Raw genomic sequence first — 13,256 nt, forward strand, 5'->3', positions numbered from 1 at the left:
GCTGGCGACTGTCGCACTCGCTCTCCGCATCTTCGTTACGCTTTCTTTTCCTTCCTGAAGATTCCATGATTATGGCAGTAGATGAGAAATTTGCCCGCTACCAGGTGGCAGATCCAGAACAGATTAACGCTGGTGCTGAATAAGAGGCTGAGAGCTGCGGCTGAACTCCCGTAATTCGTGGTAGATGTCTGGTTCGGACAAGAGGATCCTCCATCAGTCTGGAAGTGCAACGCGAAGCGTTAACACTGGCTCGTCGGCTGATCTCGTCCCGCTCGAGGTGCTGAGCTGCTTGAATCGGCAGCAACTGGTCGAGCTATCCAGGAGTTTGTGCATGCGGATCCAGTGGCTAGTATGGCCTTACGAGTACCGGCGGAGAGCAAGGAACAGACACCTCCTTCACATTGTTAGTTGAAGCCTTGAAGACAACGATCGACCTAGAGATTCTTACCGAGCTACTAAGAACACAGAAAATAACGGTAGATTAGTTTCTCAAGCCGGTCAGCTGAGGGAACCAAAAGGGTAGATATGTAGGGGTAAAGGTGGCTGTGAGTCCGTAGGCAGAGCATGGCTCGGCGGCTCTCCAGCGTGGCTGAGCTGCTGCCACGCCGCGCATGCAGGAGAGCAAGATGAGACGAGGGTGAGCCGCACACGATTGGCGTCTGACAAGAGCTGCACAGCCTTGTTACGGGTACTGCTCAGCAAAGTGACTGGTTGATCCTTGGAAACATCCATACGTTAGTGATGGACATTGAGTCGAAGTCGCTATCCATATAATCGACTGTAGTCTTCCGAGTAAAGAGTTTTGAGCGAGTTTAAAACGAGACTCAAGATTCAGCCCTGCTAGACTCATGAGTGGTATAGACATCACGAATGAGCACTGAAGGAGCCTTCGTATACGACCGAGCAAAATCCTTGGCCATAGACGCAGTGGCTGAGCACAAGGCAAAAAGGTTAGCGGATGATGCAGAAGTGGCTCCTGAAACACAGCTGTCCGCGAGTGACTCGTTCGACTTGTAGCATATATCACTGTATTTATCCTGGAGCGATGCTTCGAAGAGTTTTGTCAGGTAAATGATGACTCGTGGTTAAGAAAAGGCAGCACTGCAATCCCTTTGGGACAACACGCGGTCAAAGTCAAGAAAATCACATGATCCCCGCCCTGTGTCAGCCCAGGCTGCATTCACCGCCAGCCAAACGCAGCGTCTGGAAGCACTTCCCTTCAACAATCCCACTTCCAAGCAAGCAATACGACAACCCACACAGCCATTGCCCTTTTCGCCCAGATTCTGATCGCTGATACAGCAGTTTGACCGACCCCCTCTATCAACGACGCAGACCGCTGTTGCAGGTCTGCGGAAGGAAGCCTAGGGCATGGCGAACGATGAATATGATGTGAGGAAACTCTCCGAATCCAAGGCGGAACGGGAATACTGACACATCCACAGTTCCTCTTCAAAGGTATCTCTATACGCGCCCACCGTCCTCCCCTACCCCGCTAACACCATCCCCCAGTCGTCCTAATTGGAGACTCCGGCGTCGGAAAGTCCAATCTACTGAGCCGCTTCACGCGCAACGAGTTCAACCTCGACTCCAAGTCGACCATCGGCGTCGAATTCGCCACACGCTCCATCCAGGTCGACGCCAAGACCATCAAAGCGCAGATCTGGGACACGGCGGGGCAGGAGCGCTACCGGGCCATCACGTCGGCGTACTACCGCGGCGCCGTGGGCGCGCTCCTCGTCTACGACATCAGCAAGCACCAGACGTATGAGAATGTCACGCGGTGGCTGAAGGAGCTGAGAGACCATGCGGACTCGAATATTGTGATTATGCTTGTGGGGAACAAGAGCGATTTGAGGCATCTGAGGGCGGTGCCGACGGAGGAGGCGAAGCAGTTTGCTAGTATGGATGCCAGGACTTGCAACTTACAAGAAGGAGAGATCGGCTGACAGGTGGTGGCTACAGGCGAGAACAACCTGTCGTTCATCGAGACCTCTGCTCTGGACGCCAGCAACGTAGAGCTAGCGTTCCAGAACATCCTGACTGGTAAGTCATATTCCGTATATAGGGTGGGCTGGCGCGTTTCAGAAGAGCACAATGGCTTACAAGATTATAGAGATCTACCGGATTGTCTCCAGCAAAGCCCTTGATCAAGGCGAAGCCTCCCAAGCGCCGATCGGCACACGCCAAACGCTCCAGATCAGCCAATCGAGCGACACCGAGGCGAAGAAGAGCGGGTGCTGTTAGACGTTTCCTACAGTCCTGTCAAAGTCGTCCTCTACGGTGTCTGCGCAGTTCTGCTTCGGCGGCAGTGGGTAAAGGGGCAGTGGTTGCTTAGATCCTTTCTCACAGCAGAGCTCTGTTACAGGCGTCTGAGATATCTGGTCCTTCTGTTTCTCTTGCTCGGTTTGTACTCTGGGGGGTCGGTCGGATGGTGCATGTAGTTTTTGATGCTGGATATGACTTGAACTGCATGTTGACATGCTTGCCTCGAGAGTGAGCATTCCGCTGGGCTTCCTTCCTGCGTGAACTCCAACTTCTGTTGTCCGTTTCTCTGAACCACCGCGGTAATTGGCAGAACGCAGCCACTTTACTTGGTTGATCTAGGTCGTGAAGAGTAGTGATGAGGACCGATATATGCAGCTGGATACAACGTTCTGACCCCTTCGATGCGGAGCACATGTAAGTGAAGCCACTCTTTTCTACGCCTATCAAATGCAGCCAGCAAGAAACTCCAGTCCGTCATTACGGCCCCTTCGCTATGCAATTAGACCTAATCGTCGTGACCCATCCACACCTCGGTCCTATATCAGACAATGCAATTCTCGCACCTCGAATTCTAACCCAGTACCGCTGATGCTACACGACACTCAGCTCCACCCGCTCCGCCTACGCCGGGAACTCATCCTCCAGCCTAAACGTCGTCTTAATATTCATACTCATCATCTCCTGCACGAGCAACTTGGCCGCATACGGGATCGTCATCTTGACGACCCCCCTGCTCGTCTTACAAGTCTGGCACCAGCCCTGATACCCCATCATGCCGCAGCGCTCACAGATATCGACCTCATGCGCATCGCTACTGATCATCAGCCGCTCCAGCAACAGCTGGCTCGCCCCGTACGCGATGAGGCAATCCCGCTCCATCTCCCCCAGCCTGAGGCCGCCCTCGCGACTCCTGCCCTCCGTGGGTTGGCGCGTAAGAATCGCACGGGGCCCGCGGGCGCGCGAATGCATCTTATCCTGGACCATATGCTTGAGCTTCTGGTAGTATATCGGGCCGAAGAAGACATAAGCCGGGAGCGGCTCCCCCGTAATACCACTCGTGAGGTAGTCCTTCCCCGCATAGCTAAACCCGTGGCGCAGGAGAATGTCGCTCATATCCTCAACCCTGGACCCGCCAAACGCGGTGCCATACTGCAGCTCGCCAGCCAACACGCCCGCTTTTCCGGACACGAGCTCGAGCATCTTGCCGACCGTCATGCGCGAGGGAAAGCCGTGCGGGTTCATGATGACGTCTGGGCAGATGCCTTGGTCGTTGAAGGGCATATCTGCTTGCTCGACGATGATGCCCACGACGCCCTTTTGGCCGTGGCGCGAGCTGAACTTGTCGCCGAGCTCTGGACGGCGCGTTTGCCGCATTTGGACTTTTATCATGGTCGTGTCGGCTTCGTTGCCAGTGATCAGGATCTTGTCGACGTAGGAGGGGTCGGGGAGCTTGTAGCTCATGTTGACGTCGCGGCGGTCGTTGGGGTTGGTGGCTGTGCTGCCGCCCACGCCCGTGGCGGAGGTGTTCATGGGGGACTGCTTCATGATGTAGATGTCGCCTTGTTCGAGCTTGGAGCCAACTTCGACCAGGCCGTCGCGGCCAAGCTTCTTGTGCCGCGAGTTCTTGGGGTCGTAGTCTTTGAGCCCGATGCTGTCTTGCGTGCCGTTGGCGTACTTCTTGAGCGCTGTGGTGGCTTTTTTGAAGACCTGGCATCGTCCAAAGCCGCGGTCGCAGGAGGCTTTGTTGAGGACGAGCGCGTCTTCTATGTCGTACCCGCTGTAGGACATCACGGCCACGGTGGCGTTTTGGCCTGCGGGCAGCTTGTCGTATTTGATGAGCTCGATTGTGCGCGTCTTGACCATTGGCTTTTGTGGGTAGACCATTAGGTAGAGGAGGGTGTCGATGCGGGTGAACTGGTTGTACGCAATGGCTCCGATGGCTTGTTTACCCATAGCGCATTGATATGTGTTTCGGGGTGACTGGTTGTGATGAGGGTAGGGAATGAGACCTGCAACGGCACCGAGGATAGTGAAGGGTTCGATTTCGAGATGGGTGGTTGACGCATTGATGTCGGGCTCGTAGATAGCAATGTTGGAGTCGTTCTCCTCGTTCACATCAAGGTACTCGACAAGGCCGCGCGAAAGGAAGTCGTCGAAGTCCATAGTGCCCTTTCGTAGCGACTGGAGGTAGCGGGCTGTGACCTTCGACTTGCCACGCTCCACAACAATCAGCGGGCGGCAGATGCGACCTTCGTCCGTTGCGATGTGGACAGCGTTGTGATGGTGATTGATGTAGATGCTGACAAATTCCGAGACCCTTCCCATTCGGCGAAACTTGCGGAAGCCGTTGAGGAACTGCTTAGGTTGGCGAGTAATACCGACAGGCGTGCCGTTGATGAAGATAATGTAAGCCCCGTCGCCGTACACCTCCATTCCGCTAGCGGTCGTGACATCTTCAGCGCCAAGCACGAAGACCATCTTTCTCACGGGGTCCTCGTCGTCGTCGGTGGTGATGTGCGTCATGAGCGCCAAGTTCTTGACGAGACCGCAAGCCTCGCCTTCTGGTGTATCGGCCGGACAGAGCATTCCGAACTGAGATGGCTGCAACGCTCTTGGACCGGATACCTTGCGCGTTTTCTCGAACTGGCTGCTGATACGGGTCATCATGCCAAGGGCGCTGATGTAGCTGAGCCGGCTGAGTACGTGGGTAACGCCCGCACGTTCCATCTTGAAGCGCTTCAAGCTCCAGTTTCCTGTGGCGATTGCTCGCTCCATGCCGGCGGTAATGTGATTGCCGTGGCTTTGAAGGTGGAAGTACGCGTCAAACTCTTGCGTCCGGTTCTGTTTCTTGAGCACTTTGTCGATGTTCAGTTTGAAGTCATGGTTGAAGCGCTTGAAATGGTCCTCAAAGAGTAGCGACAACATCTGACCAGCCAGCTCTAACCGTTTGTTTCCCACGTAGTCCCTGTCGTCGACTAAGCTAGGATCGTGCATGGCCATTAGTACCCTGCGAACCATGAATGCGATATACAAGGCTTTGGGCCTGAAGTTTAGACCGTGGACCGGAACGTGAGTGATGATGAGCGTGGAGAGTGCCTCGATAGCATCTGCGCGGTTATCACGCCGCATAGGGCCTCCAACAGGCTTCTTCATGAACTTTACTCGAGCGCCGATATAATCCAGTGCTTGTTGCTGGGTGTGCACGCCTTCCGTAGCGCAGGCTTCGAAGTTGAGGGCGAACTCATCCTGGTAGACACTGTCGTCGCCGGCCACGAGCAGGAGAATCTCATGGTCCGACTGGACTCCCATTGCCTTTAGGATGAAAGCAACCGGAATATCCTCTTGTAGGATGTTGTGCTTGAGGTATAGACGCCCCTTCTTCAACAGCACGTAGGTCTTCGATTTTCGCTCGTGGGTGGAGCTTGTGACCGATGCCTGCACGATGCCTTTCATTGACTCGACAATGACACGGTTCTTGCTCAATTGTTCTTGAACCAGAATGACCTTCTCTTGACCCCTGACAATGAAGTAGCCTCCTGGATCGATCATGCATTCGCCCAATGTGTTCATGTTTGCCGGGGAAACCCCGCTTAGCACACATTTTGAACTCCGTAGCATGATTGGCATGCGACCGATCCGGACGTTGCGTCTTCTTATCTTGGTCATCCCGCGCCTGTATTCGACGTCGACTACGATCGGTGCGGCGTAGGTCATATCGCGTAGGCGGCATTCGTTCGGTGTAATGGCGGACTTGTTATAGGACAAGTCATCTTCGTCCAGACGGTTCGGTGCGAGGACACGGATATCAAGATATTTGAGGAAGAACTTGTCGTCAACATCGCTGTACACCGTCTGGTTCGCCTTCACGATGTTCTTGAGCTCGGTCTCGACGAAGAAGTTGAACGAATCAATGTGCTGCTTGACAAGGCCTTTGACTTTAAGGAATGCCGGAAGGAGGTTCCACTTGTCCTTCGCCGTGTTGATCGGGTCGGTCAAGGATTTGCCATAGTAGAAGGGCTCGAGGAGCGCCTCAAAATCCTCATTTCGTCCGCCGTGCGGCTTCTTTTGCCGCGCATTTGTCCGCGTTGTATCTTCTGGTGGGAGAGAAGCTTCGGCTGGCTGTAGGGGAGCTTGGGGATCATGCTGTGTGGTCGGAGGCTCGACATGAGTAGTGCTCTGACTGCTTGGGGCGGTTTTCGCAGTGGGTTTCCTCTTCGCGGGCACCTTCGCCTGAGGCGGGCTGTTAGCACCGATCTCTCAAAGTGAAGAGGCTAATCTGCTCACCTTCGCAGCAGTCTCAGCAGCGCCAGAGGCCTCAGCAGGCCCGGTCTTTCTGGCCTTTGGTGGCATGGCTTGCTGTGTGATCGACTTTCTTGCTCAGCCCTATGAGCACTCGAGAATTCCAGGTTCGACAGCGACTCTGGCGGCTTGGCCTCGGTTTCAGCCTCTATCGATAACTCACCCCCGTGAAGCCGCTAATGCCGCCTTGAGCCGACGGGAATGCTGCATGACGGAGCTCTCACAAGGAGCGGTGAAGAACCGACCCGTTGGGAGGGAGGCCCGTGGTAAGTAACTTGTCCATCTGATGCGCTTCTAATTTCTGGAAAGTGTCATGGAAGCGACGGCGGAGGCAAGCAGGTAGCATTGCGCTTCTGGTCCTGAGCTTGGAGACTACACTATCTGGTTGCAACATCGGAAAGGACCAAGGATATCATGCATCCCACCACGCCCACTCTGACCAAATCTCCAGCGGTGGCTGCGCAGTATTCCACTTTCGGGGTTGATGGTCCCGAGTAGAGACCGTTTCGGGCCCGCTGGGTTACTGCATCTGGAACGTCTTGTCCCCGCCCTCAACATGCTTATCACGGAGGTTTCCTTGTACTGAAAGCTTGAGAGACGCTCGACTGCCGAGAGGCATAGCAAGGAGCAGCTGGCCAGGCTCACAAGCAATGGCTGCTCGTTGGAACTGCACATGTTCTCACCCGTTGTGCCTCCGCTAGCCTGGCGCCGAAGAACGGGAGAGGGCGCGGGCGACACTTCCTTACAGTATGGCGTGCCAGCCTGCTCCACTACTGAACGTTGGGCCGATGCGCATTGCTAGGCCTCGTACACTCTACCCCGAGATCTAGGCGCTCTTTCGATATCAGCTATGTGGAGAAAAGCGTCTCAGCGCTCTCTGTCCAGCGCTCCTAGACGAACACATTGACCTGCCCTTTTCGCTCGTAGGTACCGTGTATTGTAACAAACCCGGTTGACCCAGGGTGAATTGTCACTCGTAACCTTAGCCCGGCAAGGCACCCGAGGTCCCTGACGGGGCCAGCGTCAGGGTCCAAGGAGGCTTTCCCTGGCGGCTGCTGGGTACCGCTGGGTACTTCCCACAAACACATCCGCACCACTCTCGCCCTGTAGTTGTGCCGGAACTCGCGCTTCTGGCAGCTGTAATCCCCCTTTCGATTTGCATGTATTGGTCGCTTGGTGGGCCGCTAAACTAGCTTCACCAAGCTTTCATCACCGGGCCGTGCGTCTGTGGGCTGGCTGGGTTCTGTGTACAACGTTAGTGGTCTGGGGTGTTCTCCAGGACGAGGTGGACGAGGTGTCTCAACCCTCCTCACCTGCTCTGCGACTGTAAGATTTCGAGGGCTGCTGCCTCACTGTACAATATGGCTTCGAATGTAAGAGAGCCCGCGTCCCGAATGACTGCTCCGTTCTCGAGGACTGCTCGTCGTTGGGCTGGGGAACCTCCTCACCGCCGAATCGTGAACCCCACGTGTTGCTCGAGGGCAAGGAGGAAACAGCGTGCTGATGCGCCAGGAAAACCTACAGAGACACAGTATGGGCTTCCAAGGCCTCGGTGAGCGCACCGACGACACACGCTTCCGCAACCCGCAATCTTCTCGAGAAGATACGTCCTTCCTTCGAGGCATCGGCAGCCAGATGCAAGCGCAAACCCCCTCAGCGAGCGACGCACGAGCGAGCCTCCACAGGCGCTTCACGACCAACACCGTACCTCAATTGTCTTCCCTATCACCGCTTTCACCGATTGCTCAACAGCGGAGGGCGGCCGCCGAGCCTGTTTCGGATCTTTCGTCTGCGGTACGTGGGCTATTGTTGCGACGATACCCCCAATGCACCACAACAGCTTCACAGCTGGTACCCCTCAAATGTTTCAATGGTTCTGGGCAGGCTATTGTGGTGGCACAGTTGCGCGATCCAGCGTCCGACCTAGTTTCCATCACATATAAACCCCTTGCTTTCGTTCGAACTTCTGCTCGTTTGCGCATCCATAAAAAATATCACTAATTGAAAATATTCCAGACGTTCCACAAAGTTCAATTGGTAAGGATCTCCTTATCTCCTAGACCCCTCTTCGGCGCTGCGTCCCCTCCCTTAGCTTGGTTGCCAAGTTTCACTCCGTCGTCGTGGACACAGGCTTCCTCCGTCACTGTACTTTCAACCTCACAAGACACTCTGCCTCCCACACTTCAACAACCTTTCCCACCTTTGCATCGTTGATCCTCGCTTCAATCAAGTGGTAGATCTTACTTGCCGCCTTGTGCAAGAAGATCTTCGATTGATTGTACGGTTTGCCGTCACGCCATTTCGACTAGATCTTCCAGCTCTCTTGCTTTGGGCAACACCCACGGCGCCAGATCTTTCTCATTTGGCAACTGCTAACGAGGAAGAACAGCTTGAGAAGAAGAAGCTTGAGTTTGAGTTCCTCCGCGAGCAGCGTCGCCGTTTCGCTGCTGAGATGCAGTTGATCGATCTTCAATCCAAGCGTGAAGAAGACGAAATGCACCGCCTGGCTCAAGACCTCTCTCATATCCGCACTTCTGGTCACCAGAGCGAGCCAACAACGCCGCCGGAGTACCGTGACAACGGCTTCCCGTCCGCCTTCTCTCGTCCAAGCCGTTTCTCGTCTGCGAGCATGACATCACCTCCAGGCAGTAGCTTCCTCTCAAACCGCCCAAGCCGCGCTGGTTCTCAAGTCACCTCACCTCCACAGGCGTACAAGACGCAACCGATCTCTCACATCTCCTCAAAGTCCATGCCGGGCTCTCGCCGCAACTCTGACGAAGAAGACGACGAAGATCTCTTTGACTACGCTGTCTCTACTATGAATCCTCGCTCGGGTGTTGCGTAAGTCTTTCGCCCATTCAATTCAAACTCTGGTGGTCGTTTCTGCTTCGCTTCGCAGTTCTGTCCCACGTGCTTCAAGATCTACCCTTCCACATTCCTCACCACCTTCCATCGCGTCTATCGCCTATTTGCGTTTGATAACATTCCACCGCGCTTCACACTTCAATCACTCACAGAAGCTGACACCAATTCAGCCTCAACAGAAATTCCATGCCCGTCACGGGCTACGACCTTCAGAACCGCTTCACCAACGAGATGCCTGACCTTTCCTCTGTACTTGGTCACATCAACACCGCGGGCTTTCTCTTCGGCGACGAAGATCATTCAGTCAAGAGGAACCAGCCGTCGCCGAACATCAAGAGCTATCTGCAGATGAACACGACTGATGACAAGTTTCCGATCTTGGTCCGTCGTGATGGCAGCGACATGCATCTTTCCGCGTCCTCCGCTGCGTTAGATCTTGCACTCTCGCAGTCACCCGGATCTGACGCTTTGCCAAATGGATGGCCGTCGTTTGTTCGCCACCGGGCTGGCCAGCACAGCATGCCCATGAATCAACTCCACGACTCGGCCGCTGACGCCTACGAGCCGGAAGAAGCTGGTGGAAATGGTGTTGTCACGCCCACCAAGAACATGGCCGTCAACCGTCACTCACTGGAAGTGAAGTTCAGTCCCTTTGGTGAGAACAAGCGCCCTGGTCTTCTGGCCAATCCCCCGCATGGAGCGGCAAATGGCATGCCGAAGCTGCAGTCTTCGTACTCTACCAATGACATCCCGACCATGAAGAACACCAATGGCGTCAACGCGTCGGTCGGCCTGCCACAGAAGACGCATGCAGAGCAGCATTTCCACAACCACAACGCGAACATGGGTCGGATCCCGCAGAATGCGGTGGGCAATCGCCAGAGCAGGGACTTGTCCGGCGGCGATTCTCAAGAACAAAAGAGCCCCTACCAGCAAATCCACTCAGCTCTGCATGCCGGCGCTGCACCTTTCGGTCCTACCATGACTTCCGCGGCAGCCAACTCGGCAATGACGTCTTCTGCAATGGCCCAGTACGCCGCTCCGGCATACTATGGCGGTTATGGCATGGCGATGATGGGTATGGGCATGGGCAACATGCAGCAAGCTCAGTGGAACAACCAGATGCCGATGTACTCTGGCGGCTATGGAGCTTATGGTCAAGGCTACCAGCAGTTCCCGCAAGGCCGCGTGCATGACAACCAGTCCCGCGCCTTGGTTGACCGCCGTCGTCGACCTGATCATGGAGATGGTGAGTGTCAGATTTCTTCCCTTTCATGTAGCTCTGGTACTAACAAAATCCTAGTAGACTCACGCTTCGCCAACATGGCCCTCGAATCTGTGGAAGACGAAATCCTTGGCCTGTGCAAGGATCAGCATGGCTGCCGCTTCCTTCAGAAGAAGCTCGAAGACCGCAAGCCGGAGCACGTTCAGCTGATCTTCGAGAAGGTCAATGACTACGTTGTTGAGCTGATGACTGGTACGCGATCTTGACACCAGTTGCATTTCTCATCACTGACACGAACAGATCCTTTCGGCAACTACCTCTGCCAGAAGCTGTTGGAGTACACGAACGATGAGCAGCGCACCGTGCTCATAAACAACGCCGCTCCTCAGATGGTGACCATCGCTCTCAACCAGCATGGCACTAGGGCTTTGCAAAAGATGATTGAGTTCATTTCCACTCCCGAGCAGGTTTGCATGATCGCTGTCCTTCTACAAAAATATTTCGCTGACAGTTCCAGATCCAAACCGTCATCCACGCCTTTGGCAACCAAGTCGTGACCTTGATCCAGGATCTCAACGGCAACCACGTCATCCAGAAGTGCCTCAACCACCTCAGTGCCCAGGATGCTCAGTTCATCTTCGACGCTGTCGGCGCGAACTGCATCATTGTGGGTACCCATCGCCATGGCTGCTGCGTCCTCCAGCGCTGCATCGACCACGCATCCGGTCCGCAGAAGGTTCAGCTGGTCCGTCAAATCACCAAGGAAGCCTTTGCGCTTGTCCAAGATCCGTTCGGCAACTACGTTGTCCAGTACATTCTCGATCTCAACGAGACCTCGTTTACTCACCCGCTGTGCGTCGCGTTCCGTGGCCATGTTCCCGCTTTGTCGAAGCAGAAGTTCAGCTCGAACGTCGTCGAGAAGTGCATCCGCGTTGCGGACAAGGAGCATCGGCGTCTTCTGATTGAGGAGCTCATGCACCCCAAGGAGCTCGAGAAGCTCCTTCGCGATCCCTATGCGAACTACGTCGTTCAGACGGCCATGGATTATGCCGACCCGGAGATGAAGGTTCGTCTGATTGACGCCATCCGTCCCATTCTCCCCGGCATCCGCCAGACACCCTATGGCCGTCGCATCCAGCAGAAGATCCAGGATGCCGAGACTCGTCGCATGTCCGCACTCGGTGGTACAATGAGCGCACTCTGTGGCTCAATGGCCGCTCTTGACCCAGTTCCAGCCCAAGCACCGCTGCAGCTCACCGCTGGCTTCCACACCGGCTTCCAGAACCCAACCTCCAGCTATGCCACCGCTGCAAACTCCTACGGCGCCAACATCGCAGCTCCACAGCCGCACCGCCTGAGCAACCCGCCCTTGCCGAACCACCTCCAGAACACTGTACAACAACCTTTCTTTAGTCGCGGAGGCCAGGCCAACGGCATCAACTATTTCTGAACACACAGTGTACAACAAGAAATGACTGCCATGAGATCAATGAAAATTTCATGGCTCATCGCATCATCCGCATTCCTTCTCCACACACCAAAAACAAACATCGCTGGTAACCACGTTCGCTTTCTCTCTGGATAACAAACTCGAACCGTCGAACGCGAAATCCTGGTTCCTGTTTTTTGGTTGTTGGTTAAGTTCATCTTCTCTTCCCATCTCGAGTGACGGCGCGCCTTCGAAAAGCAAAGAAAACGTTGCTTACCGCCTATCTCGCCTTCTCCTTGCTCATGATGAAGTCACGATCGCCCACACATAGACGCATGTTGATCGGCTTTGGCAAACCCTTCCCTTGGATCACGAACATGTCTGTAGACTACTCGATCTCCTTCTGGCATCGGCGGGGCTTCCTGCAAACTCGACACGTCAGCTCTGGATCTGGATTCTGGATTCTGGGAGGGACTCGTCAAGCGGCTTCGGTCACTTTCCCTTGCCCTTCTGCTTCTTGTCTTACTTGACGGTTTCCTGCTGCACATGTTGACTGCTTTTGCACAAAAGAAAAGGGCGGGCTCCTCATGGGGTGGGCTCTTACACTTACCTTCTGCATTTGTGTTTCTTGCTTGCTCTTGCTCTTGCTCTTGCTCTGCACACCTCACCGATCCCCTGGCATAGTTACCCCTGCACATGATTCCCTCTTCCATCCACGACTGCATGCTTTGCTTTTCCTTCGGCGGTTGCTTGCTGGCGTTGTTACTGCGGACGGGATGTTGCTCTCACACTCTGGCTCATGCTGATGCCAATGCTCTTGCTCTGCTCTTGCTCGGGCTCTGCTCTTGCTCGAGCTCTGCTCTTGCACATGCTTCAGCTCTTGCGTCTGCTCATGCTCCGGCATCTGCTCATGCGTTAGCTCTTGCTCCTGCACTTGCATCTGCTCATGCTCACTCACATACACTTGCTCATGGCTCAAGCGTGGCACTACTGCTGCGTGCCCATACTCATGCGCGCTGCTGCTGCGCACTCTGTAGCTAGCCTCGGGCTGTTGCACATCGGTTCGTCTTCTGTACGGCCGAATGGAAGGCAACGGCTGTTAGCAGGTAGCTCAACAATGAAAGGATCATAAAACCACTTGCCCGCTTGATGATGTGACTTGTGCCGTAT

General features: G+C 54.9%; 3 protein-coding genes across 3 annotated transcripts; 2 read left to right on the forward strand and 1 right to left on the reverse strand.

The window, feature by feature from the left end:
* Positions 1 to 1,371: 1,371 nt before the first annotated feature.
* W97_00999 (Ras-like protein Rab-11A) lies at positions 1,372 to 2,247 on the forward strand (the record flags this gene model as incomplete). The annotated part of the gene is made up of 5 exons (XM_007778909.1): positions 1,372 to 1,392; positions 1,446 to 1,458; positions 1,513 to 1,902; positions 1,966 to 2,046; positions 2,117 to 2,247. 5 exons carry the CDS (start codon positions 1,372 to 1,374, stop codon positions 2,245 to 2,247), a joined length of 636 nt encoding a protein of 211 aa, XP_007777099.1.
* Positions 2,248 to 2,889: 642 nt separating this feature from the next.
* On the reverse strand, positions 2,890 to 6,618 carry W97_01000 (DNA-directed RNA polymerase III subunit RPC2; the record flags this gene model as incomplete). The annotated part of the gene is made up of 2 exons (XM_007778910.1): positions 2,890 to 6,498; positions 6,553 to 6,618. 2 exons carry the CDS (start codon positions 6,616 to 6,618, stop codon positions 2,890 to 2,892), a joined length of 3,675 nt encoding a protein of 1,224 aa, XP_007777100.1.
* A 1,482-nt stretch (positions 6,619 to 8,100) lies between these two features.
* Positions 8,101 to 12,107, forward strand: W97_01001 (uncharacterized protein; the record flags this gene model as incomplete). Its single annotated transcript, XM_007778911.1, has 6 exons — positions 8,101 to 8,361; positions 8,957 to 9,408; positions 9,603 to 10,681; positions 10,739 to 10,909; positions 10,958 to 11,124; positions 11,175 to 12,107. 6 exons carry the CDS (start codon positions 8,101 to 8,103, stop codon positions 12,105 to 12,107), a joined length of 3,063 nt encoding a protein of 1,020 aa, XP_007777101.1.
* Between the last annotated feature and the right edge of the window lie 1,149 nt (positions 12,108 to 13,256).

This window comes from Coniosporium apollinis (assembly GCF_000281105.1).
Source record: "Coniosporium apollinis CBS 100218 chromosome Unknown supercont1.3, whole genome shotgun sequence".
NCBI classification, from domain to species: domain Eukaryota; kingdom Fungi; phylum Ascomycota; class Dothideomycetes; genus Coniosporium; species Coniosporium apollinis.